This window comes from Canis lupus, chromosome 13 (assembly GCF_011100685.1).
Source record: "Canis lupus familiaris isolate Mischka breed German Shepherd chromosome 13, alternate assembly UU_Cfam_GSD_1.0, whole genome shotgun sequence".
NCBI classification, from domain to species: Eukaryota; Metazoa; Chordata; class Mammalia; order Carnivora; family Canidae; genus Canis; species Canis lupus.
In genome coordinates, this window is record NC_049234.1 from 23,592,855 (window position 1) to 23,620,809 (window position 27,955).

The 27,955-nt window shown below is 38.4% G+C and overlaps 1 protein-coding gene across 5 annotated transcripts in view; it reads left to right on the plus strand.

Annotated features, from left to right (window-relative positions):
- NSMCE2 (NSE2 (MMS21) homolog, SMC5-SMC6 complex SUMO ligase) overlaps positions 1-27,955 on the plus strand; it is a 213,177-nt gene that overhangs the window by 99,895 nt on the left and 85,327 nt on the right. For 2 of the 5 annotated variants that reach the window (XM_038555501.1, XM_038555504.1), the window contains exons 5-6: positions 17,185-17,310; positions 18,068-18,160. The exons of 1 other annotated variant lie outside the window; for it this stretch is intronic. In XM_038555501.1, coding sequence (XP_038411429.1) covers positions 17,185-17,310; positions 18,068-18,160 — 219 coding nt within the window. Of the gene's footprint in view, positions 1-5,364; positions 5,449-17,184; positions 17,311-18,067; positions 18,161-27,955 lie in introns of all 5 variants that reach the window. 2 more of the 5 variants (XM_038555503.1, XM_038555502.1) reach the window with 2 other exon arrangements.

Consider the following 27,955-nt stretch of genomic DNA (forward strand, 5'->3'; position numbering starts at 1 on the left):
CTAAAGTATGTAGAACTTTTCTTAACAGTCTTTTAAATGAGTTGTTCTCTGACAGGAACTAGCAGGTAAACAAGATATATTATTTCCCAAGATTTTCATATGATGGTGACCAAGTATATTGCAAAACATGATCACATTCCAGAGTTGTAACTAGTTCTGGAGGCTCAGTTACACAATTGCCAACTTTGTCATCTTTTGCAAAGATGTGACCTTACAGAAAAGCAGAGTCTGAAGTGCGATAGATTACTTTTTAGCTTTTTAAATTTTTCTTTTATGTCATGTAATAGTCCTCAAGCCTTTGACTTTTAGCGAGGCAACAAAGTATAACCAACTGAGACTTCTGGAATATTGTAAAGCTCTAATAAACTCTGTTTTAAGCCTACAGCCAGGGTTGTAACATGGACCTCAGAAGTCATAGTCCACTTAGAAGAAAAGATTTTTTTTTTAAAGATTTTATTTATTCATTAGAGACAGAGAGAGAGACAGAGAGACAGAGAGAGAGACAGAGAGAGGCAGAGACATAGGCAGAGGGAAAAGCAGGCTTCCTGTGTGGAGCCTGATGTGGGACTTGATCCCAGGATCCCAGGATCATGACCTGAGCCAAAGGCAGATGCTCAACCACTAAGCCATGCAGGCATCCCAAAGAAAAGAATTTTTAAAATACTATAAATAAAACTAAAATTTAAGAATTTTAAAATAGCACTTATGTTGTTATTTTTTTATTGATCTTTTTTTGGTTTCATAATTTTGTGATTCAGGCCTTAATATGATATAAATACAAATAATTTTAAACTGTAAAGATGTTTAATTCTACCAAATATTTTACGTATGAATTATGTGGAATTTTTCTTCCTGAAAAGTCAGAAGCTCATTTTCATTTTTAATAAGATACTGCTAAGTTTTGCCCATTGCAATAGATAAGTAGCCAGTGACTTTGCATGTCTCCATTGTCTTGAGGTTTTTAATGTATCCTTGAAATTTTTTTCCAAAATAAAATAAATATAAGTATACTTTATTTTAAAATATTTCAAGACATATTTGTACTAATGTAAGGAGGTTACCCCAAACCCAAGTGGGATGGGTTGTGGGTCAGGAGTGCCAGATTGAGGAGGTGAAAGTCATGTGGTATGAGTGTCCTGATTCCATAGATGTTATAGATCACCAATCTGGGTAGATTTCTGTTTGGGATATTACCATTCCACCAGATTCCCCTGCTGGAAACCTAGAAATCATCTTTTCCTCTTTCATTCCCTTCATCTAAGAAATAGATCCCTATAGGTTATTTATTTAGAAAAAAATCTCTGTCTTTATCTTTTATATTTTTCATTCTTTAAAGACTATTTATTCCAGAGGAGGGGAGGGGGACAGAAGGAGAGGGAGAGAGAATCCTCAAGCAGACTCCCTGTTGAGCACGGAGCCTAACACTGGGCTTGATCCCACAAGCCTGGGATTGTAACCTGAGCCAAAATCTAGAGTCAGCCACCCAGGCACCTCTGGTTTTATCCTTTTCATTCCTGTGACTAGGGCATCCGTTCTGACCTTTTCAACGTACATCTGAACTATAATAATAGTTGAGAAGAAATGAACTAATATTTTGTGACCATGCCATTTTATGTGCATTTAATCCCTAACAAACCTGAAAGGCAGAATAATTATCCACATATTTCAGGTTGTGAAAACTGGCCAAACTCTTATGTTTTATGTTGCTAAGGAATCTCCTTGCCCTGAGTCTATCTGCCCCTGTTGTTCATTCTGTACCAAAATATCATGCTAATCTCCCTAAAAATTTAACTCTTGCCTAATAAATCTTAAATTGCTGATCAATCACCTTACAGATTACTAGGGATTTTTCACATTTGATTTCATTCTGCACAAACTGTTCCATGAAGTTAGTATTATCTTATATTACTACCTTGTTGAAGTAACCTGTTATAACTTCTGTTTCAGATCAAACCAGCGATAAACTCTTAGTATTGATGACATTTCACTCTTTGTGCTATCGCTCTACCACGTCCATTTTATTGTATCTCTCAGTGTAAACTGGAGTTAGTTTTAGCCAGACGAGCTTCCTTATGGTCCTCCTTAGTTACCATTCTCATCTCTTCCCTAACATCTGTTCAGACACAGCTCTTGTCCATGTCACCCGCTTCCCCTCAACCCTGTCCTCTCTGAATTCTCCAAGCCCTATGGGGCCCATTTCAAGTCCTACCTTTTTTTTTTTTTTTTTTTAATTTTATTTACTTATTTGAGAGAGAGAGCACAAGCAAGGAGGAAAGGCAGAGGGAGAGAGAGAAGCAACCTCCCCGCTGAGGAGGGAGCCCGATGCTGAAGGCAGACACTTAACTGACTGAGCCACCCAGGTGCCCCAAATCCTACCTTTATGAAGAAACTTTCTTCAGTAATTTATGTCTTCCCGTCTGTTTTTTCTTCTTGATTTCCTTTGTCAGTTATGTTTACCCTTGAATGTAATTTAAAATTTTCTCCCTTAACTATAAAAGTAATACATTGCTTCATGTAAAAATAATTACATAGGGTATTTAAAAGTGAAAAGATAACTCCTGGTTTCCCAAACCCAGTTCATATAAGGAACCACTGTTACATGTCTTTATAGTCATATTTCTGTGCATAAACAAGAATGTGTGTGGCATGTAGACACACACACACACACACACACACCTATTTACACATGTGAGAGATACATACAGATAGATCCATTTTCTACACAGACACCATCCTACAACTTTCTTTTTTCACTTGACAATAGATCTTGGAAATCTTTAAATGTTGGTGAGTGGAAGTGATTTCATTTAAACATATTGCTTTATTTCTTCGTTGTTTTAGGTCAGATCATTTTATGCATCTACATTCTTATCTATCTTTAAAAAAGGAAACCAACAACCCCTCAAGAGCAGGAGTAATCATATTCATTTTCATGTCCATCCTTTGCTCTTTGCTCCTCGTTGCATTTATTGCATATTTCACTGTGCTGTGGAAAATTGAGACTGTTTGCTTCTCATAACCCCTAAGGATTAGGATCTAGTAGGTCAGAATCTACATTTATAAGTACAACTGTAACACAGGAAGAAATTGAAAAGTGGCTTAGATTTCTGTTACTGGAAATACGGCCCATCGGGTTATTTGAATGATCCTTTTGCTGAAAACCATCCAAACTGTTGAATATGTATAAGAAAACATCCTCAGAGCAGCAGAGAGCTGAAAATCAAAGGAAATGTAAGGAACAGTGAGAGTCTATGGGGGCTTTAAGAACCAAGGTGCTGTAGCCCTGAGGGCATTTGCCAGTACATGCAAATTTGAGCTTTGCCTGCCTTATAGGTAGTAGAACTGTACAGAAAGCTAGAAAATGATTAACATAAAATTCAGCATGATGATTTGGTGGGGGGATGGATGCAGGGAGTTTCTAGGGTACTTGGGATTTTCTATTTATTGACCTGGTGGGAGATCTCCAGGGAAATTTAGTTTCTAAATAGCATATTTTTTTGTATAATTTTCTATATACATGTTATTATAATTGACAACAAAGAATTAAATGTAGAAGAACAAGTTATAAAACAATATATATAGTATGATCTGTGTGTATATAACATAAATGGATGTGTGCATGTGTATTACATAAATGGGATGTGTAATATATGTTTTGCATGTTGATATAATAAATATATAAATTTATGTTTACTGTACATGTATAAGTACATATGTTTGGGACTGCAAGTGCGTGCGCATGAGCGTATGTGTGTGTGTTTTACATATATATAGAAAGGATCTAGAAGAGTATTGACCAAACTACTGAGGGCAACCTTGAAAGGTAGAATGGGGTGGGGAAGTAGAAAGGAAGGAACCTATACTCTGTGCTTCACTGTTGTTAAATTTTAAGTAATCATTGTTATTTAGGATTTTTTTTTCTTTTTTTAAAATCAGACTTACTGAAAGATGTGGCTTCTGTCTCTGCCCATAAATATAAAAAGTACTGCCACTGCCATGCTTCATACCTTTGGCACAGCACCCTTTTTTTTTTCCAACACTTACCTTGTTCTTTTGCTAGACTGGAGCTCTTAAAGGGAACAAGACAGTGTTGTGCTTATCTTTATATTTCTTGTACCTTAAAAAAGAGCAAAAGTCTGTAAGCATCCAGTAGATACAACATTTCTTTAGAGGCTCTTTTGAATATTACTTTGTACCTGGGACAGCAGTGAGCATAAAGTTGGCACAGTGAATACAGGTTGATTTGAATTTAACTGACACTTTGTGGAACCTGTAGGCAAATGTGGAGTCCCCCATGTGGTGCCCCTTTTGATCTCAGAAAGCAGGAAAATGAAAATATTCTCTGAAATTAAACTAAGAAATGAACATCTAATAGATTAAATCCAAGAGAGCCAGTGTGATCCTAAGAAACATAAAGACTGCTTGGACAGTAAGATTTGACTATCTTTCAGGGTACTGGCATCTTAAAAATACCCAAACATATAAAATTTCCATCAGAAGAGCATTTTCTCTGTCTCTAAAACAGAGAAAAAGAAAAGCAATCAGTTTGATTGTTGTGATACCCAACAAAGCAGTGTCTGACCAGTAGTACCTGCCAGGTTGAGGCAAGCATCCAGCCTGCCTGGCAGGCAGATAATCCTGTTGTAGAAAGCTGCAGAGCTTCATGCTATTTTGTGCTGGAATCCTGTGTAATTAACTCCACTTGCTCTGCTTCCATGCCCACCAAGCTTCCTTCTGGTAATTTGCCTTCCCAAGGAGATAATTCACTATCAGGCTGATGGACATTCAGTAGCCTGATTGTTCTGTTGTTCACTGTAAATAATAAAGTCGCCTTTTTTTGTTGTTTTTTTATACATCAGTGTCTTGTGAGTTTTGTTAGCATGAGTCTGCATTCCTGGGTCCAAAGAGACGGGTATCAGAGTCTATGAGGCTCATCAAGGTAAATGCTACCTTGAGGGCATCTGTTGGAGCGGACTGCTGGATTTCCCAGGTGATGCCCATCCATGTCATCATGCTTCATGTTGCCTTTCCATTCCACACGTCACCAGAATAATTCTTCCCAGAAGTAACCTATTAAGAACATCTTCATAATGTGCACATTTCAATTAGAGAGTATCAAATATTATCTCATTGAGGGTAGACTCCTTTCTTTTGGGTGAGTATTACTTGTTTGGTGGCAAAGTTCACACCTGTATAGAGGGATGGAGTATATATTGTAGATGCCATATCATGAGGATCTCTGACGACTCATTTCCAATTCTGGCTTCTCAGCCTCTTCTGGCTTCACTCTGGCTCTCATCTCATTGTCCACATTGATCCTGGCATCATTCTCAAGTCACCTCCTAATCTGGGTCTCTCTTGCAGCAGCGAAACCTAAAGAAGATGGAGGACACAATGAGGTCGACAAGATTAAGGATAAGGATGCACGTAGAGCAGGCAATGAACGAGGTTATAGAATTTTTTTCTTCCGTTCTCATCTTTCTCTCTTTCTTCAAAACAGCCCCAGTAGCATTTGAAAGCATTTCCAATCACACACGCTGCTATGGGAAAAATACAGCACAGGTTCCCAGTGACATGTTCAGCTCATCTATGAATATAACGGAACTCAGACCGGATTTCAATAAATTGTTAACAGCAATTTCTTGCTAAGACGGATATCAAAGTAGATAACAGGGCAAAACCTATTACAAGTCTTAAGTGAATTCCGGAATTTTTCTCTACGTGAATACTACCTCAAATATGACACTGTCAGATGGGAGGGGACTTTACTAAGTTACAGTTTTCCCCTTTCTTCTGTTCTTCCCCTTTCACCCCAGCTTCCAGCCAGAATAACTGACCACTGAATCTCACTATAAATTTATCAGGAATTTACCCAGAGCAATCCTCAGTTGTCACTACTATTTAAAATAATATATTTTTATGAGAGAATTAAAACCTCACAGAAATTCCAGATAGATTAAAATAGAATCTTAAAAAGATGTTTTTGTAGACTTGGTTTTTAAACCCCCCCTTTTTTTTTAACATTCACAATTTTGTTCATTTCTACAATTGGAGCTCTGCAGCAGAATTAGACACTATTGGATTATTAGTATGTATAATAAATTCATGAGACCCTTATCTGTACATCATGACAGAGCTGTTCTTGTGTGTTGACATTAAATGATATGGGGCTGTGTTGCTAGACAGGTAGCTGTGGACCATTCCTGATTACCTAGATGCTAATTAATTAATGAATTCATGAGTTCTTTTGGCCCAGTTCACCAAATGGGCTTTCATTTTCTTTGGATGAAAGATGATGTTCATGAGGACAGGGTCCAGTTTCCATCCCCCTGTAAGCAAGGTTTGTTTCACAGCCAGAGACATCTTAGATGTAAGAGCAGTAGCCACTCTATGGACTCCACAGTAATGAAAGTTAGCCAGGTGGCATTAGAACACAAAACAACCAAGCCTATCACCATTCTGAGTTACCTGTCCTACCTTTGTGGATTAGTACAACCTCTTAGACGAAAGTTAGCATTTTCAAAAGCAAACCTGGGAGTATTATATGCTGATGTGAGAAGTTACCAAAAAAAGAAAGATCATATCCCCTTCCTTTATTAAATGTTTAATTAAATGGGGAGAGGATGCATATGGTCCACATTTATTTAAAGAACAAAAAACAACTTTCAAAACTACTTTTATTTTTCAGAATTTACATACATCTTATTTCACCAAAGTGACTGGTATGTTATCAAGATTCCTACAAATAGGGAAGTACATAAACTGTACTGTGAATAAAGGAGTAGAGTGAGCCAGGGAAAGAGGGCCCCCTGAGAAATAATGAGTGTGTGACCCTCTCTTCCTGCCCCTCCTTTGTCATAAGCCCTGCCTCTTCCTTTTTCTCTTTCCTTCTGCTGACGGTCAGAGTCTAGATAGAGATTCACTAGCCAGAACTGAAAAGACAACCTGGTTGTGGAACAGAACGTCCCTGAATTTGGGTAGCATTATGGCAAGCTGAAGTTTGCAGTTTTCAAAATTAATACACATCTCTTCAGATACTGGCATGCCTTTTTTATGGAAGCCCCCCTTTCACACACTGACGGCATGAGGACCCTGTGTAAAATGGCCAAGGAGTTAGAAGTTTCTTTTCTCTCTGAGTTCTTTTCTGGCATGTGCTTTCATTCAGCTCTTCTGCAGCCTTCTGACTCTCTGACTCTTGTCCCTTTGCAGTAAAAGTTTACCCTACAGCTCGATGTTTTGAGGTCAATCCCTGTGTTTGTCTGTATGTTGTGTGCACGTTATCTACGTTGTTTTTGTTAGTTTGTAATACGCTCTAGAATCATTCTAATAAGCGTTTCTTGAATTTCTAGGATTGACTGTTCAGACAGTCTAAAAATTACCCTCAACAAATGCATATACACATAAAATATTGGGCACAATTCTCTGGTATCCATGCACTTCTAAGGTCTGTTTATGGATCTCAACTGGATTCAGAATCCCTCTCCCATGATGGAATTCCAAAGATCTCTACTTTCGTGGTCATTTGTGGGATTTGAAAATACATTCATTCACCAGATATGCATTAAATGCCTACTCTGTGCCAGAATTATGCAGGGCACGGAGATACTGTGAAAAGGATAGTGACCCACCCATCAAAATTTCCAGTGTAGTTGAGGAGACAGACAAACAGACAATTACAATACAGAATAGATGCAGTAGTAGGGGAAATATGGGATACTTGGGGAACACATCAGATGAATATTTAATTCAGCTTTGGGGCATCAAGAAATTCTCCTTACAATGATACCTGGATTATTCTCCCAAGTAGAAGGAATGCTGTGTACAAAGCCAAGGACATTATTGACTTGTATGTCATGTTGAGAAATTCAGATTTGATTTTAAAAGGCCTTAAGTTGAGAGGATAAAAACTGGTATGCGAGGAAGATAAGTGACTATAGCCTGGAAAGAATGAGTTGGGAGAAGCAGGATTGGAGGCTGGCAGACTTTAGCAGTAAGCCAGGCAGACAATAATAGTGATTTTAACTAAAGTACTGACTATGGATGAAAGGAAGAGGATGAGCAGAAAGAAAATGAATTGGAAACCACAGAATTTAGTGATTGACTGCATTCATTCCTTCAACAAATATTTGTGGTGCTGCTGGGTATTAGGGACCTCTTCTTTTTTTTTGCTGGCCACCCATGAGCCCTTTGATTCATGATTCCGTTTAGCGAGGGTGTGAAGATTAATATGTAAGCTCAGGTTACCATCTTGAACCAGGAGCCTCTCCAGTACATCCTGATGAATGATAGTGAAGTAGACGAGACACTATCTTTGTCCTCAAGTCTAGTGGTGATGACTTCTAGGCTTCTGGAGCAGACAGCTCGGTGGATGATGGTGCTATTCACCAGAGATGGAACAGATGAGTCTCAGACCAAAGTCCCTGGGCAGGAGAAGTACTTCCTCAAGCTGTAAATGCCCCTCCGGAGATTTCAGGATATCCCTGTAGTTGAGAGTCACCGTGCTTAATGACAGATGTTGCTGATGGGAGGAAATTTCTATATAAACAGTATTCAGAGAGGGGCCAGAGAATCACTGATAGAGATGATAGGAAGAGTATGTAGAATGAGAGGAGGGGCCTGAGGTTTGGACCTGCCAAAACTATGGAGAAAGAAGAGGAATTTGATGAGAAAGCCAAAGAGTATAAAGAATGTAAAGGATGTTCCAAGATGGAGCCCAAGAGACAGAAGGGAGGAATAGCATCGTGGCAGCAACAGTCAGCTTCAGGATGTACTGGATAGACTTCTGGTTCAAGATGGTAACCTGAGCTTACACATTAAACCTCACATGTTCACCACCGCTTTAGCTAAAAGGAATCATGAATCTTCACATCAAAAGGCTCAGAGGTGGCTAATGAAATTTTATGCTCTGTGAATTATATTTCAATAAAGCAGGTATTAAAAAGAATGATGAAAAATTCTCTTTCAAATTTATACTTTAAAAATGTATTTAAGTATCCAGATGTGTGGAGGTGGGATAGGATGGAGTGAGGGAGATGTCCACAAAAGAAGGAGAATAAATTTGTACCCAGTTACCTACTAACATCATATGTGAAAAGCAGTGGAGACGCACGTTAGACATTAGAGGGACTGTGCTGTTACTCAGATTTTACAGCCAGCTGAGGCATCATTTCTTGAAAGAGCAACAAAAAGATCATCTTTGACATTGAACAGCTTGCAAAGCATCCCATTCATGTACTTGTCCCGGAAAACAAAAATGCACAGAGATCTAGAGCCAACCAAATAATTAGAATAAAGAGCCCAATAGGGGAAGAAATCATAATAGAGTATTTTTTTAGTGGTATGAAATTACTTATGAATAATAGTTGTTAATACAGGCATAAGCCATAATGCTAACAATAAATAATTCCTCAAAAAAATTAATATAAAAGACCAATAATAACGAGAACCCACAATTATAAAATGCATCAACAGTTTGGCAGGCAGAAGGAAGGTGGACTTCAAGGAGCCTCAGTGGTGTCTTACTGTTGGCTTCTGTAAAGAAATAGAGGTTGAAGAAAATTCTAAGTTAAGCAGTACTAGTGTGGAAACGGGTTGAAAATTTTCTTAATTGGCTAAGGGACAGGAGAAGGTGATAAGGAGAAAACAATTTGGAAGCATAAAAAGCAAAATATAGCTTAAATTCAAACAACATATTCATTACCACACAATAACTCCCTGATTCTGTCAGAAGACAAGTATTCAAATTAATTTTTTTTTAAAATCCAACCATAATATGATCCAGAGTCACACTTCTAAAAAAAAAAAAAAAAAAGAGTATATAACCGTAGATGCAGAGATTTTGTAAAAAATGTATTTGAAAAAATATATTTGATAGGGTAATATTTTTAACCCTAAGACAATAAATTTAACCTACAAAATTAATGACCAGAAATAATTTTTTTTAACAAATTGACTCTAAATGGCTAAAATTGACAAGAATAAGATTAAAAGAAAGACTCCCCCCCCCCCAAAAAAAAGTACAAATTCTACACATATTTCTCAGTAAATTCTGTCAAATCTTAAAGGAGCAGGTATTTCCTGTGCTTTCTAATCTACTTCAAAGCATGGAAAAATATGGAAAATGTTCCTGTTTATTTTATGAAGCTAGAATGGCTATGACCAAATTTTGTGTTTTTTCTTTCTCTTCAAAGTTAAGAACATGTCACTTACGACTAAAGGTTTGAAATCAGCAGTCAAATATTAGCAAATGAGATCTAGGAGCATATTGAAAGAAGTGGAAAATATGATCAGTTCGGATTTGTTTCAGTAACATAGCATTTGCTTGTCATTAGAAAATCAGTTGTATAGTAATCACATTGAGGGACCCAAAGAGGAAAGCCTTTTTCCTTCCTGTGAGCCAAGCAGTACTCTGGTGATCCATCAGTGAACCAAAGTAACCAACTCCCTTTCTTTGTGAAACTTATTTTCAGTGGGAGAACAACAATAAGTAGATAAAACCTTGTATGTGCTTAGTGTAACAGTTGACATATGATCAATTTCAAATCAGTAGGGAAAAGTTGGCCTATTCCAGAAAAATTTTTGGAACCATTGGCTAATGTTTTATGACTCTATTTTAAATCCCAAGTTTATAATTTACATTAAAATATATTCCAGATGAATTGAATTCAGTGTTAAAAATTGAAATGAAACTGTGGGAAGAGATAAACAGTGACTACTTATACTACATTACATTCTGTTAGACCTTTTCAATCATGTCAGAAGTAAAAGTGCTTGGAAAGATTTATGACCTGAAGGATAATGTTGCATCGCTTCAGTACAGTAAGGACAAAAACAGCTCCTTCAAACTTGCAAACATTTAGCAAAGCATGACATGTTTGTAAGATTTATTTGAAGGTTTCATCTGGGAAGAACTGAAATATCCAGGGGTCTACCCAACATCATTACTTGATACATAAGTCCAGCTGTACCAGTAAGACCAACGTTTCTGGAGTGCTTCCTGTGTGCTAGATAGCATCCTGATGCTTTGCCTATAGTCCTCAAAACAGTCATCTGAATTAGTTACAGGTAGAATTTTACGAATTTTACAGGTAAGGCTCACAGGCACAGAAAGGTCTCTAGCTTGCTCTAGGCACCCAGCTCATAATTGGCAGAGCTGGGATTCAAACCCACTCTGGTGCCAGAGTCCATTATCCTAACCCTTATGTGGTACCAAACATATCTCTTAATTTTCTGACTTACTAAAGTTCTCAAAAAACAGGTTTCTGAAGATGAATTCAAGGAGGGGAGAAATTTAACTTAATCTATCCTAGTAAATTTGGGTGATGGCTTCCCAAATCAGCTTAAAGATCCCATGGGAGCCTGTGAAGGATGCTTTTTTCACCTACATCCAGTCTGTGAGAAGATCTTTGTGAGGAGTGTTTGGAATTCAGATTTCATTCAGTTGCCAAAATAACTCCCAGAAAAATCACCCTGAAGAATTTTTGAGTAAAATATTTCCCTGTTTACCCCAAAGCAAATGAATGGACTTTAAATGTCACTCCTTTCATCAAGATGTATTTGCAAGGCTGATTTTTCTCCCATTTGTGATCCTGAAAGTAAGGCAGTGTGCTCCATGTGGCCTGTATGCCCTTCTCTTTCCCACACCACTAAGGCTAGGAGGCAGAAGATTGCATCAAGCAAGAAAACTCAGTGCTTATGAAGCAACACTTTTAAGCAAATCTCACCCCCCCCCCCAATATCTGCCATTGTTTATTTTAAGTATGGGATTTTTAAGTTTTTTTAAAGGTGGCATATACTTTAAAAACACCAAGGAAACTCTGTCTACACGTGTACTTATATTGGTGTGGGAATGTTACGATGTTCAGAAGGTATTTTTCAAAAACAGCACACCTTTCTGTATCCTCCTAGATCTTCCTAGCCCTCTTATTTTAATTAACTTTAAACGGACAGAAATGCTGTTACAGTCTCATGATGCCGTTGAATTTCTAATTATCCTTCTGTTTTTAAAAATAAGTTTAATGTTTCTCTGTTAGTAGGAAATGTGGAAATGTTCATAGCGTAAAATATCTATTACTTCCTTTTTAAGTGGGTACTTATTAATGAAAAATACCCCAATTTTTTTCACTTTTATTCTCACGAATTCAGGTTTGTCTGAAATTATTATAGCTCTTATTTCTTTTGATTTTCATTTATTTTGTCATGTCTCTTTCAGCCATTTATTTTTATATTTTAAATCAATCTGAATCCTGATATGAGACTTATGTTGACAGCTGATAACAATGTTGATTATAACATTAATATTAGCCTACATATACTAAGTGTATATGTATGTTACAATAAAACAGCATGTACAATATCTCATTCTTATAAAATATAATACATCTATGATAATGCCATATGGAAAAGAATCTAAAGGGATATATATACACAGCTATTAAGAGTGGTTACCTTTGATGGTGAGACTACCAGTGATTTACATTTTTCTTTATATGTATATTCAAATTTTAATAGTAAAAATGTTTTATTTCCATAAGTTAAAAGTTAAAATAATTAGCAGTGGAATAAAATAGTCAGCTAGAGGACAAAATAGACAAATGTCAGTAGCTAACCTCTATACCAGCCATACCGTTTAGAAAGTATAATGGTGGGAGGGACAAAATAAACAAGCAAATAATCTTATTCTCAATAGTGACATAATACATAAAATGCCCAGAAATGAATTTAAGAAACATTTAAGCAAACAAATTTTCCCGAGAGATTTGACATGGTGGAAAATTATATTACGGGCTTCAATAGGAAGATGTGATTTTTTTTTTTTTTTTTTTTTTTTTTTTTGCCAGTGCAAAGAGAAGAAACTTCAGTCTTTCACACAATGCAAGGGCTGATAGTTCTTTGAGTAGAATCAGTAGCATTTGGTGCCCAAGTAGATAAGGAGCTCAAGGAAGTACTAGGCAACAATGCTATTTCCAAATTTCCAGCTGAAGCTGTACAGAAGACAACAGTTATTGAGAGCCTGTTATGTGTTGACATTGTGATAGTTATTTTAATTAATTAGCTGATTTCATCTTTACCACTACTTGAAAGTTATTAACCCCACTTTTCAGATAAAGAAACTGGCTTTTTAAGCAATGACAAATCAGTTGCCTCAGAGCTGACAGGGACAAAGTGTCAGAGCTAAGATTTGAACTTAGGCCTATGGTCTAAAGTCTTTTTTTCCCTACAGAATACTACACTATACCTTCACTACAAGACAAAGACCCCAGAAGGAGAAGCAGACTTGGGTTAGGACACTGAATTTAAGAAGGATTTTTGTTTGTTTGTTTTACTATTTACTTAATCTCTGATCTGTTATAAGGGATTTTTCAATGTCTCAGATGTTATATTGGATAAAAAGTAGTAGCTGCATAAACATTGGGTAGGCAGTACAAATCATGTTCTAAATATCCCTCATGGTTTGTCTTGTAAAAGCAGCATCCCATCTGACTTCTCTTATAGAATTGCTAAATTAATATGCCCTTCCTCCAGATTACCTAAAATGAAGTCATCTAGGCAGTCTGATTTACAAGGTAATTATTGCATGTAGGAAATTACATTTCCTAAATGTTCCACCATACAAGAAGAATCCTGAGGAAAAAGTTCACTTTTGGGGAGAAAACTGTTTGTACTTTCTTGGTAAAATGCTACGATGTATTCAGTTAATTGACAAATCCCACCATTTTTTTTTAAAGATTATCTATTGTTTTAGAAGCTTCTCAGAAAACCTAGAAGAGATTAAATATTTTCAGGTCCATTTAAGTGTGTGCTTCTAAAGCTATAATTAGGTATCTCTCTGAATTCAGCAAATTAATTTATTATTAGTTTTTTATTTAGTCCAGATTTACCTTTTGGAATTTGGTTTACAATCTGATCCTTACTAATGTCAAATTATTTCACTTCCTTTAGTTTTAATAATTACATTTAATAATTCAAACTCAGATACCTCTGTTCACATTCATGATTCAGTTGTGTGTAAAGATGTGTGATTACTAAGGTCTTATGCATTCTTTCATACTCTAATGGCTAGATGCGTGTCAGTGCATAGTATTTGAGTCATCAGTGTGCCACAAAACATTTTACCAAGACATGTAGTGCATCATCAAATAATTAAATTACAACTATAGCTGTAAAAGGGGCCCAATTTGTAAAAGTAAGTAACGTCTGCTTTAAAAAGGAAAGGAAAGGCTAAGGAAGTAAATAGTATGTACTTCCTATACATAACAAATTCTGAATCATTGTTATTTTTTATATAACTGAAACATAGATTCTTTGCTGTTTTTTATCTGTGTGCCTCAGATTTTGTTTGTTTGTGTTTTATTTGGCAAAATGAAGGGTGTAATTAGCTCATAAAATCCTCTTTTTTAAGATTTTCTTTCTTTCTTTCTTTCTTTCTTTCTTTCTTTCTTTCTTTCTTTCTTTCTTTCTTTCTTTCTTCCTTTCCTTCCTTTCCTTCCTTCCTTCTTTCTTTCTTTTCTTTTCTTTTCTTTTCTTTTCTTTTCTTTTCTTTTCTTTTCTTTTCTTTTCTTTTCTTTTCTTTTCTTTTCTTTTCTTTTCTTTTCTTCTTTTCTTTTCTTCAATTGAGGGGAGGGAGAGGGACAAGCAGACTGCAGGCTGAGCATGAAGCACGACCCGGGGCTCCATCTCATGATTCTGGGATCATGACCTAAGCCGAAATCTATCAAGAGTCCAATGTTTAACTGACTGAACCTCCCCAAACCCTCCCATTTCTAAAATGCTGTGCGACTTTAACCCTTAATTTCCTTTGGAGCTTAATCCATTTACTAATCAATGTGGCTGACTTGTCTGGAATAGAATCTCTGTGATACAAATGACTGATGGAGACCAAAGTTCTGTGTAGACAGTAGTCCAGGAATGAACCCATTCACTCAGCACATCCGTGCCATATCTGTGCATCCTAGAAGAGCTCACACACCCCAGTAGAGAAAGGTGAAGGTTTTAAAATAAGGCTCCCAAAATTCTTTGACACTCCTCTCATCACTTGATGGAACATCACCCTCTCCCCTTGAATCTGGACTCTGTGCTCCTCCAAAAGGAGACTATGGCAGAGGTCTAATCAGTTTCTACTTAGAAACTACCAGTTTCTGGGCATAGGCCTTAAGAAACAAGCAGCTTCTACTTCCTATTCTTGGGAATACTTGCACTTGGAACTTAGCTACCACACTATGGAAGAAGCCTAAACTGCCATGTGGAAAGACGCAGGCAGAGAGGTTAACAGCCAGCACCTGCTTGTCAGCACAGGGAGTGAGTCATCTTGGAAGTAGATTTTCCAGCTCTGGGAGAGCTGTACCAGCTGACACTGTGTGGAGCAGAGACAAGCCATGCGCACTGAGCCCTGCCCAAATTGCAGATTCCTGAGCAAAATAAGTGGCTATTGTGTTAGCCCACAAAGTTGTGTCACCAGAGCAAGGAGATAGTCACATAAACAAGCAATCTTAAAGCATTGTAGAATTATGATGGCAATGGTATGTACTGGGTATCACAAGAACACTGAGGAGAGGCAGCTAATCTTCAGATTCAGACAAGTGAACTGAGTCTTGAGTAAGAGACAAGTGGAGGGAGCAAGGGTGAGATGTTCTGGACAGAAGGAACAAGTATAATCAAAAGCAGAGGCAGGAAGCAGCATGATGTGCATGAGAAATTAGGAGCACTTAGGAGTTGCTGGAGCATAAAGCCGGAGATATGAAGTAATGATTGATCTAACCAGAGACAGCAGGGTTTGAGTCCTGGAGGTCCTTGAATGCCAAGTGGAGGTATATTGTAGTCAGACAGTTGGATGTTTTTGTTATGGTCACAGGTATTATTGGATGGAGCAATCTGATCCCATTTGTGTTTTAGATCCTTCATCTGACTGTGGGGAAAGTGGATTTTGAGGGTGTTAAAACTGGAAGCAGGAAGATCAGTTAGTTAGATGACCATTGTGGTAGTTCAGGCCAGGACAATGAGGGCCTGAATTAATTGCAGTGATGGAGAGCAGAAAACGAAAATACATTCGAGAAATATTAGGGGGGTTAAGAGGAAAGCATTTAGGTGGTAATAGAAAATATTTAGTAACTAACTGGGGAGAAAGGGCAAAGTGAAAGAAGACTTAGATTTCTAGTTGGTGACTGGCTCGATGCTAGTACCACCAGAAGGGAGCAAAAAAAGAGTAGAAGTAAAAAATGAGAGGAAATTTAAGATATAAATAAACAAAAAAAGATATAAATAAACATTTGGGACAAGTATTGTCACAAAAGTGACAACTAGAATTATTACTGGATCAGTTCTCCAAGGAGAAGAATGAGAAGAGGTTGGAAGATAAAATTCTGGGAATAGGACCCTGACATTTAAAAGATGGCCAAAGGAGAAGAAACCCATAAAAGAGATGGAAAAGAAAGATGCAAGAAGTTCCAGGAGAACCAAGAAGGAGTTGTCTTGGGAACCAAAAAAGTAGTTTCAAGTAGGCAGTAAATCCTTTATGTCAAATGGAAACAACCAGGCCAGTAAAATAGGCATAGATGAGAAGTCATTTCTGACTTTAGACAAAGCCAGGTCCCAATGGACAAGTGAGTGGGAGGGTAGGAAGTATATACAGATGAAACAACCACTGGAATGGAGACTAGCTGGAGAAGAGCACAGAGCATGAGAAGGTGGGGTAGGTGGGAAATATGTAAATACTTTTATAATCCAAGCTATTCATGGCAGTAGAAGGAAGAGGTTGAAGAGAAGAATAAGAAGATAGGATTCATGCAATAACATTCACTTGGAGACAGAAGGGTATGGAGCCAAGGGCAGTCCTTTGAGATTGGAGGAATGTAGTAAGGATGGTTATAGTTGTACATAATTTTATAGGAGTGGGTCAGGAAATTGAAGATCATAGTTGATGGACTTAATTTTTTTCTGTGAAATAGATTTGTCCACTGAGAAAAGGGAGCAGAGCAGGATTAATAGTTGTACTGAAGAGAGTGATTTGTTTAGAATAATGTTTTAGAGAATTGGAAACAAAGACTGTCTTACAATAGGCAAGAGGGATTGATAGGAGACCCTGAAGGCCCAGTTGATGTTGAAAACCATAGTTTTGTACTAGTAACTGTCTGCATAGTCATTTGATTTTATCCAGGAGAATGCCCTCCCCCTCTCCCCCTTTAACAGGCTCCATTGGCAGAAGTGAGGAAAAATATGTGGTCTCAACTATGATCTTCAGTTTCCACAGAGAAGGAAGCAGGGCCTCCAGGAAGAACGACGTTTTATTTACAGCAATGAGATTGAGCACTCTGGGTAAAGCTGGGGAATGATTTGCTTTGGGGTTTTTGTTTTGTTTTTCTTCTTTTTATAATGACATCAGGGTTCCCAGTGGCAATATAGAAAAGATCTGAAAAGGAATCAAGAATGAGAAAAGCCACAGATGAGAAAATGCCAAGGAGTGAGAGGTTGGGGTAAAGGAGAGAGGTTGGGGATGTGCAGTGGTGATGTGATTTCCTTTGATTTGGTGGCCAGAGGGTTATTTGTGACTTGGTTGGAACAGAATACCTGACATATCTTTTATATGAGGCATTATAGTGACACAACTGACCAGTGGTCCCAACCAACTTCTGGCCTTCTTACAGAGCTTTGTAAAGAGAAAGTGAGAGTCCTGTACCCCCCAGGGACAGACTTCCGATATTCATAGTAACATTGTGGAACCTGATTGAGATGAGGGCTCCGCTCCCTCTGGGCAAGGGCTGCCACAGGCGTTGCAGTAGGGTGCCAAGGGCCTTGGTTAGGTTTCCACAAATTAGGGAACAGCAGCATTTCACTCCTTGCTGCTCTTGCTCCTCTCACAAATTTAACAGTAATGATCCATGAAAATACAGGTTATATTAATACAGGCTTTGTCATTTGTAAATGGATGCCTTCAACAACTGATAGAAAGGGTAGATAATATTATTCCAATTTAACAGACTAGAAAGTGAATCTCTGGGGTTAAGTTCATACTGGTTGTAAGTGGCTGAAATAAAAATAGAAATCAGATCTTGTAACTTTTCACTTTTTTCAGTAATGCCACACTGCAGTTATGGAGCTAAACCTACACTGGGCTTAACTAAACCAACCTCATCTGTTAGAGATGAAGCGACGGAGTCAGCACCTGGTAAAGTGGAAAACAAACACACACACACACAGATGCCACAGGTTGGGTATTCTGGGAAGCCAGTTCTGAGCTAGAGATTGGGATGTAGAAGTCTGCTAGGGAGTGCTCTTGGGATCAACACTTGTGGAAGGGAAGGGAAAGGAAGGAAAGCAGGTTTGGGCAGGGGGAAGTCAAACTGATGATCCAGTCCCAACCAGAAGCATCAGCAGACTCTGCAGGGAGTTCTGAAGATGGATGGCCCTTCAGAGCTGTTCCTAAGTTGAGAACATAAGACCAGACCTTTATATCTCTTTGACCAGCCATCAGATGCCAGTCATTCCCAGAAGGAGCATGGTTTCGGGCAAGGTGACTCCTTAACTAAAGTGGTCTCCAAAGGGGGCTGAGCAGAGAATTTGCTGCCAGAAGCATCCTGGCTATTTGATTCCTGAGGAGCATCTGGAAGGCACCTCACAGTGTCTGCCATGGTGGACTCAAGGTTAACTTATCTGGACACGGTTTTAAATCATGGCACTGCCACCTCCTAGCCACTCGGTAAGCTAGTTTTGTTACACAGGTTCTGGGTAAGGATTCTTTAAGCCTCTGGATCCTCTACTGTAAAATAGGAAGAATTACGTGAGAACTAAGCCTTCGTTTCCTTATTTATAAAACAGAAATAATAATTGTACTATCCTTTGGGGAAAGTTGAGAGGATTCAGCAAGATCATAAAGTTCCCAGAGTAACCATCACTTTCAGAAAATTAGTTGTTATTGTTATACCATATGTAAAGTGTCTAGTTGAGTGCCAGATACATAATATTTGCCATGAAAGTTGCTCAATAAATAATTGATTAAAAATGTTCCAGAAAGTGTCAGCAGCTTCCTGGAGGCCAAAGTCAGTGTCAAAACCAAAGCTCGAATGCATCCTACTACACTAGTCTCTGGTTTGGATTTCAAATCAAGGAATGTGGGAAGAGATTTCTCTGTGGAAGTCAGAGTAGGTAGTGGAAAGGAGCGGGCCTCCACATGTGACTTCACCTGGGAGAGTCTGACTCTTTGGGCTAAGTCACTGGTGTTAGCACAATCTGAAAAAGCGTTTTTCAGAATAGAACCAAGAGGATAAAATTAAAGATGAAGTCATCTGACTAGCAGGACTCCATCAAAACAGCACTGTAGCAAAAACAGTGATTACAGTTTGGGACAGGTTGCTTTGATTCATTGGAGCTAAGTATGATATATATATCTGCGTATATATATAACATATGACTGACTTTTGTGCATCTCCACCATTTCTAGTGGTTTTCCTCAGCATATCTGGATTCTAGTCCTGCTGGCTCCTTCACTTCTTAGATGTTGAACCAGGGATAATTCACTCTTTCTGGGCTTGAATTTCTTTTCTAAAATGAAGATTTGGATCTTGGTGAGCCACTTCCTCTTCTAGCATGGTTTAATTCTTTAATTTCCACTATACCCTACAGCACAGCTATTTTAAGACAAAACATGAGCACACCATCCCACAGATAAAGGATTGTATTCTGTGTGTGCAGAGGAGCACAGTGTGTTGAACAGAGCCCATAGAGAAAATTATTCAGTAGCTCTGGAAAAGAAAATCCTGATGTTTATATTTCATTGAAGAAGGAGAGAAAATCATGGTTTTGTGAATCAACCAAAGTACTCCATAGTGATCACAGAATCATGTTCTTACCTGTGTTTTTCTGTGGAATTATCCAGATTCATCCTGCGACATTTATTGGCAGTCACTTTTGTGCTGGATCATGTGCAGAGCCAGTTTATGCAGGCTGAACCCCAACTTTATTCACCCAGGGAACTTCACTTAAATATTCAAATGCAGTCTAGATCCAATGTCCTAAGGCTTTTGTTGTTTATGGAAGCATCTGGTTTTTACTTTTTTAGTTTGGTTTCTGTGTCTATTAGTCTTCTTATGCAACTGGGTTTATGACTTGAGTGGCTTTTGAAATACCAGCAACTAAACTTTCACTGGAGATTTATCACACATAAGGCATTTTAATATAACTCTTATTAGTATCTTTAATTCTGGGAATTTAATCAATACTTAACTCTTTTAAATTTTTACTTGCCTGAACCACTATATTTTTTTTTTTTCAGAACAGATACTTAGTTCTTATTTTATGAAACCAAGGAATTTAAAGCTGAGCTTTGAAGATAGATCAGGGAAAAACATCTACTTTGGTTTAAAGCTGGCCAGGTAAGGCAGTTATAAAAGCCATTTAGGAACTTGCGAAAAGCATTTGTGAAGTCAGTTTTTTGCAATTTTATGAAAGCTGTCATCTGTATACCTAAAGTGTGAATCAAACCTTCCTTTAGCCTTGTCAGTCACTTATTCATCCATTCATTATTATTCATCTATTCATTGTTCACTTATTAACTCACCAGATGTTGCTCTAGATATTGGGGTAACAGAGATAAATAAGAAAGCCAGAGCTGGCTGTGTGCCCGTTCTGTGCCAGGCACTTTGAAACTTGGGAGCCCAATGCTAATAGCTACATAGGCTGGCATAATAGGATGAGTATGACAACTGGAGTCCAGTTGTTTCCTTAAACTCACTGGTAACCTGTCTGACTTTAAGCGAGACCAATTCTGTGACTGGTTCCTCATCTCTGAAATAATTTTGCTCACCCTACTTACATCATAGCTTTGATAGAATCAAATGAATTAGTAATTTTGAAAGAAATTTGAAAATTGGCATTACTTAAAGACAAATGATTGTGGCAGTGGTTTTGACCATTATGTTGCCTCTTTGGACAGGATTAAGGATGAATCTATTTTTATTGTTCTCTTGCACTAGATCTGTGCGTTTCTGATGGACAGACTTAACCATTTTTTCCATATGTACAACCATGTTACCTCCCATCCATGGGGCAGAGACTTGCTAGTGATGTAGCTGGGGGATTGATATCTATAGCTGGTAAAACTTATTTCAAAAATATTATTCCAGCCACATATTGCATTAAGTCATTAAGTATGGGTTCGGTGTCCAAACTAAGTGGGCAGAGAGAAGCCTAAGGGATTGAGTTGGCATCTGTCTTCAAAGTGGCCAAATAGAAATCTTGCCTTAATTGCAGTGTCTTAAGGATCTGTACAGAGATGTCCAGTTGGCCCTATAATGTTTCCAGCATCCCTTTCTTTTAGATATTGGAATGCCCATGTATCCCTTTTGGATCATTTTGCAGAGCATCTTAGGAGGAAAGTAAAAAAAAAAAAAAAAAAAATTACTTCCAGTTTCATGTTTGATGTGCTGCTAGGTTTTAGGTCTATCATGCTGATGGGATGGAGTATGAACCTTGTCTCAGATGAGACAAGAGGTCCAGTCTTTTCTAAATCAAACCCAGTAATGGACTAACTCAAGAATTACTCTCATATACCAGCTCTAGATTACAGAGAGATTATTGTGTTCTATTCATTGCTATCTCCGAGTGCCTAGAAAAGTGCCAAATGACTGGCTCACTAAAAATGTTTTAAATAGGGCAGCCCGGGTGGCTCAGCGGTTTAGTGCTGCCTTCGGCCCAGGGCATGATCCTGGAGACCCGGGATTGAGTCCCACGTCGAGCTCCCAGGATGGAACCTGCTTCTCCCTCTGCCTGTGTCTCTGCTTCTCTCTCTCTCTGTGACTATCATAAATAAATAAAAATTAAAAGAAAAAAATTTAAAAAAATGTTTTGAATAAATAAAAGCCTTAGTCTACCATATAGAGTTCTTCTGATACTGTGATAATCCCAGATGGCTTCTTGAAAACAGAGGCTATTCATCTTGATTCATCTCAAGATGTCCAGTGTCTGGCACATAATTGATGTTCTGGGTTTTTGTCAAATGAACACATAGATAAGCATAACTAGGACTATGATGGATACCCCATGATGAGGATCTCCAGATCTCTCCTTAGAGTAGACCCTAAAAGAGAAAGTGACTTATTCCCAGGAAGTCTGAAGCACCAACCCAAAGTGCCCTGCTACATTTGTGAAGTTTCATTGAAGTTTCCTTGTTCTGTTTTCTTTCATAAGTTTTTGTTTTGTTGAGCTATGGTATGATTGACACACAATGTTACATTAGTCTCAAGGGTACAACATAGTGATTCAACAGCTCTACATAATGCTTTGCTCACCTCAAGTATAGCCACCATCTGTCACCATGCCATGCTATTACAAACCATTGACTGTATTCCTTGTGCTGCACCTTTTATTCTCGTGACTTACTCATTCCATTACTGGAAGCCTGTATCTCCCTCTTCCATTCACCAATTTTGCCCGTCCTCCCACTCCCCTCCCCTCTGGCAACCATCAGTCTGTATTTATGGATCTGTTTCTGTTTTTTTGTTTGTTCCATTTCGTTTTTTAGATTTCATATGTAAATATAATCATATAGTACTTGTCTTTCTCTGACTTATTTCACTTAGTATAATATCCTCTAGGTCCATTTATGTTGTCACAAACATCAAGAGCTCATTCTTTTTTATTGCTGAGTAACATTCCATTGTTTATATATGTATATACCACATCATCTTTATCTGTCCACCTATCAATGGACATTTGGGTTGCTTCCATGTCTTGGTTATTGTAAATAATGCTACAGTAAACAAAGAGGTGCATATATCTTTTCAAATTAGTGTTTTGTTTTCTTTGGGTAAATACCCAATACTGGAATTACTGGATCCTGTGGTATTTCTATTTTTAATTTTTTGAGGAGCCTCCATATTGTTTTTCACTATAATTCCACCAGTTTGCATTCCTGCCAGTGGTGCACAGGGTTCCTTTTGCGCCACATCCTCACCAACGCTTGTGATTCCTTGTCTTTCCGAATGTACCCATTCCAACAGGTATAATAAAATGGTATCTTGTGGTTTTGATTTACATTTCCCTCAAGATTAGTGATGTTGAGCATCTTCTTAGGTCTTTTGGCCTGGAGTTTCTTTTCTGATCTTTGCTGTTTTATTTTAGATTTTGTGCTCTGTTCTTATTCCTTTCAAAAAATAATCCTCAAGAGAATAGATAACATTGATATTCCAAGAAGATACCTTGGGTGTCTCCTCTGCCAAGTCCCATCCGTGTCTGTTGCACCCAGTGACACTTGTCCGTGGGGCATGGCACAGAACAGGGCAAGTGCAGGCTGTTCTTGCTGTTCTGTTCTTGCCACTTCAGAACTTCGTAAGAGACTAAAAGGCCCAGAGAGAATTGGCACAGGAAAGAAAAGAGAAGTGAGACAACCAGCCATGTTACTTTCTGAGAGTTTTATTACACCATCTCTCTGCCTCATTGATTCTTCCAAGTCTTCCTAAAGCAATAATAATACTAAAAAATGTCCTTACTTCTTCCTCCAGTACCTTGACATTTGTAAGCATCTCATTTGATCTTCCCAACAACTCTGTGAAAGTGATTTTGTTTGTTTTCAGTGTTACTTTTACACAAATGACAAATCTCAGACCAGGAGGAGGGCTGGAACGAGGGTGAAGGGACTGCCAAAAACTCAGTAATCAGGATAAATAACATTTTGTGCAATATTTACACAAAATTTACAGGATCTGACAGGGCCAGGATTAAGGTAAGGCATATGGTGTGAAGTATGAAGTAAGTGCAGGATTGGTGTCACAATTGAAAATTCTACTTTGTTCATCATGGATTTGGGGGGGGGCATTAATTTTGATGTTTGGAATATCGCATTAAAATATGGTTTGTTCTGATTGGTGAATTTCTCTGTAGCCTCTTCAGTTTGCCCCTGAGGCCACTGCCTCAGTCACCTCCCCCTGGATCCATCCAGCCTGCCTCCCAGATAGATGCCCTGGGTCATACACCTGTAGGTAGCAGAGCCTGCCCTGGAAACAAGGCTTTCTGCCTCTTTCTGACCCACCATGCCCCCACTCAAAACGCCTAATTATCTTTGTGAACATCTATTGGTCTATTATTGTTTTTTAAATCTTTAAATTTTCTTATGCTTTTTTACCCTGTTATTTGAGAGTCTCTGTATTACCCTCACGGTGAGCTTTCCACATATTTTTTTCAGTAAATGGCTCTTAGGTACCCTCTCTTGTTTTTAAGTTATTTGACTTCTAAACATTTCTGGATGAATCTTATCTCAAGGGCATACTTTGAAATTGCTACCTTGCTTAGAGCTAAATTCTGCGATACAAATTAAGAACCTCTGAGTATAGCTAATTCTTTTTTTTGTTTTTTTTTTTTAAGAAAGAGATAAAGCAGGGGGCAGAGAGAAAGAGAATCTTAAGCAGGCTCAACCCCAGTGCAGAACCCAATACGGGGCTCGATCTCACAATCCTGTGACCATGACCTGAGCCAAAACCAAGAGTCGGACGCTTACCCAGCTGATCAACCCAAAGCACCCCAAGGATAGCTAATTCTGCATGAGCTGGAGGAGAGAGACTTTATTTTTTAAACACCCTCAAATTGTACAATTAAACACCCTCAAATTGTAGTGATTAGAATAGCAACTAGGAATTTAGCATCATGTCCCATAAACTCAAAATTCCTACAGACTTTGCTCTTTAGTGAAGATTCTTAGATAATGAGAACAGTCCATGAGTAAGAATTAAAAGCACTGCCCATGTTCACTTTCTATGGCAGGAGGGTGCATAGGACTATATGGAAGTATAGATGATCTTTTTCTGTGAAGATTTTGTTTTTCTAAAGCGTCCTGCTTAGAAAATTAGTTGGTCTTGCTATCTAGTTGGGAAAAACAAACCAATTTCTTTGTACTTGGCCTTACTTCTCAATAATTTACAAGCATCCCTGAGAATGCCAGGTCCAGTATACTTGTTGTTGGTGGGGTCAGCAGGTGAGTGGCAAACAGACAAAGTACTGGCAGTTTGAGATTAAAAATGGAAGGTTAAAGAAAAGACAGCAGTAATAGACTTAGGAGTGTTTTGTGGTGATTTTGTTTTTTGGGTTTTTTTTTTTTTTTTTTTTTGCACGTAAAGGTAAGTCTTACCAGAGGTAAAGAGAGTTGAGGGCAAGGAAACATACCTTTGAATTACTTATGCACTGGTGTCTATTGAGAAGGAGGAGTGATGTTAGGAGTTACTGTGGCCCTGGGAATTTCATCAGGTAAGAACTCCGATTTATAAATAAAGGCAGTGAACATTTGATTTGAGGACCAGATGAGCATGTTTTCTTTGTTGCCTTACTCTAGTGAGCACAAACGTGTATAGGGGCTTCTATCCATGGGGTATTTTTATGAGAGATTGTGAGAAGTAAGACTATAATGTCAGGGCCAAACTGCTGAGGGAGTGGAATGCTGAGCTGGGAAATTGATGTCTTAAAAGTGATAACCAGGGAATCCCTGGGTGGCCCAGCAGTTTAGCACCTGCCTTCGGCCCGGGGCGTGATCCTGGAGTCCCGGGATCGAATCCCACATCAGGCTCCCTGCATGGAGCCTGCTTCTGCCTCCCTCTCTCTCTCTCTCTCTCTCTCTGTCTCTCATGAATAAATAAATAAAAATCTTAAAAAAGTGATAACCAAAACTATAGGAAGCTTTTGATATAAACCAAAGTGGATACCAAGAAAAGTTTATATATACAAACAGTTTAATCTGGTAGCATTATGAAGGCAAGAGAAGAAACTGGAGACAGGGACGGTACTGATTTGTATGTTAAAAACAAGAAGTATTTTGAGCACTATTTTTGGTTGATTCAATTAGAAGGGTAAGGAAATGTGAGATAAGTGGCAGAGGAAATTGGCATTTGTCACCAGGCCTTATATTGGTTATTAGAAGGAAAGAGAAGGGACCTCAAGGTTTTATCATGGATGTCCAAGAAAACAGTCAATCTTTACCAACAAATACAAAAGGAACTGATTGGCAGTGAAGGAGAAGATGGTGTATTAAGTTCCACATACGGAATGAGCCATTAAACTATGCCTTCCGAGGGGATCCCTGGGTGGCTCAGCAGTTTAGCGCCTGCCTTTGGCCCAGGGCGTGATCTGGGAGTCCCGGGATCTAGTCCCACATTGCTCCCTGCATGGAGCCTGCTTCTCCCTCTGCCTGTGTCTCTGCCTCTCTCTGTGTGTGTGTCTCTCATGAATAAGTAAATAAAATCTTAAAAAAAAAAAAAAAAAAAACCTATGCCTTCGGTTGTTGGAGATGCAGACCTGGGACTGAGAGAAAGACGAAGGCTAAAAATAATTATTTGGAAGTTGCCCACTGATATAATGTTGAAGTTTTAGCAGGAACAACAGAGGGCTGAGATGCACACACACCCATTGGCTAGAAAGAGGAGGAAACCGTGTAGGAGGTGGTCTGTGATGGAAGAGGTACAAGATCCCAAAGTAGGGTAGGAGCCAAGGGAGGAAATGATTTCGGGAGTGGTGTGGCCAGCAGTGCCAGAGCCTGCAGATGAAAACCAATGAGTAATCACAAGAGTAGTCTTGAGCTTAGAAAATAAAAATTGAAATCCAAGAAGAGGAAGGGTGCCAAGAAGTTAGAAGCTAAAATAAGAGGTGATCCTATCAGAAGACCATTGGGTGAGCTTTTTTTTTTTTTAATTTTTTTTTATTTATGATAGTCACACACAGAGAGAGGGGCAGAGACACAGGCAGAGAGAGAAGCAGGCTTCATGCACCGGGAGCCCAACGTGGGATTCAATCCCGGGTCTCCAGGATCGCGCCCTGGGCCAAAGGCAGGCGCCAAACCGCTGCACCACCCAGGGATCCCTGGGTGAGCTTTAAATGAAGTTAACTTGATTGGGACGCCTGGGTGGCTCAGCGGTTGAGCATCTGCCTTCGGCTCAGGGCCTGATCCCGGCATCTGGAATCCAGTCCTGCATCGGGCTCCCTGCAGAGAGCCTGCTTCTCCCTCTGCCTATGTTTCTGCCTCTCTATCTCTCTCTCTCTCTCTGTCTCTCATGAATAAATAAATAAATAAATCTTTTTTTAAAAATGAAGTTAACTCAATAGATGACATTTAAATCGCTGGTGTTTTATCAATTTCAAAGATTTTTTTTTATATAACTGGTAGATTCTTGGGAAGAGATCTTTTGTATTTCCACAAAATACGAGCTTCTTTTACAAAGACTATCTTTGGTCATTCCCCAAAATAGATTAATATTAATTTGGCTCTTTTACTTTGAGTAAGAGAAGCTGGTTTACCTGTGGCTGACTTGCTTTTATGTGGACATATAGCATTCCAGAGCAAGGAAGTAAGATGCTGTTTTCTTTCATTTTTTTTTTCTATCTGTGGAGCAAACAAAACCATACCATCCTAATATGGCATTCTTCCATATTTCGCTCACTGTTTGATTAATTTATTTCCTGTCCCTGACATAACTTTGGAAGAGGAGGTTTTTTACAGCAAGAGTTCTGATAGATGTGAATATTCCATGATCACAGCTTTCTACAAAATCATTAACACTCTTGTTTTATGCTTTGAGTGTTTACTACTTGGCAGTAGTTCATGGAATCTGACTGTATCTAAGAGCTGAAAGGCAAACTTGAATCACTTGGGTCCGCATTACAAAGTATAAGTTAATTCACTTGGGTCTTAATAACAAGACATCCTGAATTAGTTACTGTCGTCATCATCTATAGTTAAAAACAATCACGTTAATTGATCAAGAGTCTTTTACCAAGCTGAGAGCGCAACAAAATAAGTTAGCATAACTGGTTAACCTGTGCACGGGAAGCCTTTGTTAATGCATTCTGTCATTCGCTTAACATTTATTGAGTAAATAGACACTTTATGCCAAGCTGAAGGAAATGCCAGTCACTACCCTTAGGGCCCCTCAGGACTGGTATCTTTACAAAGAACAAATATTTCAATATGATGCAGTAGTAGATGTTAAGT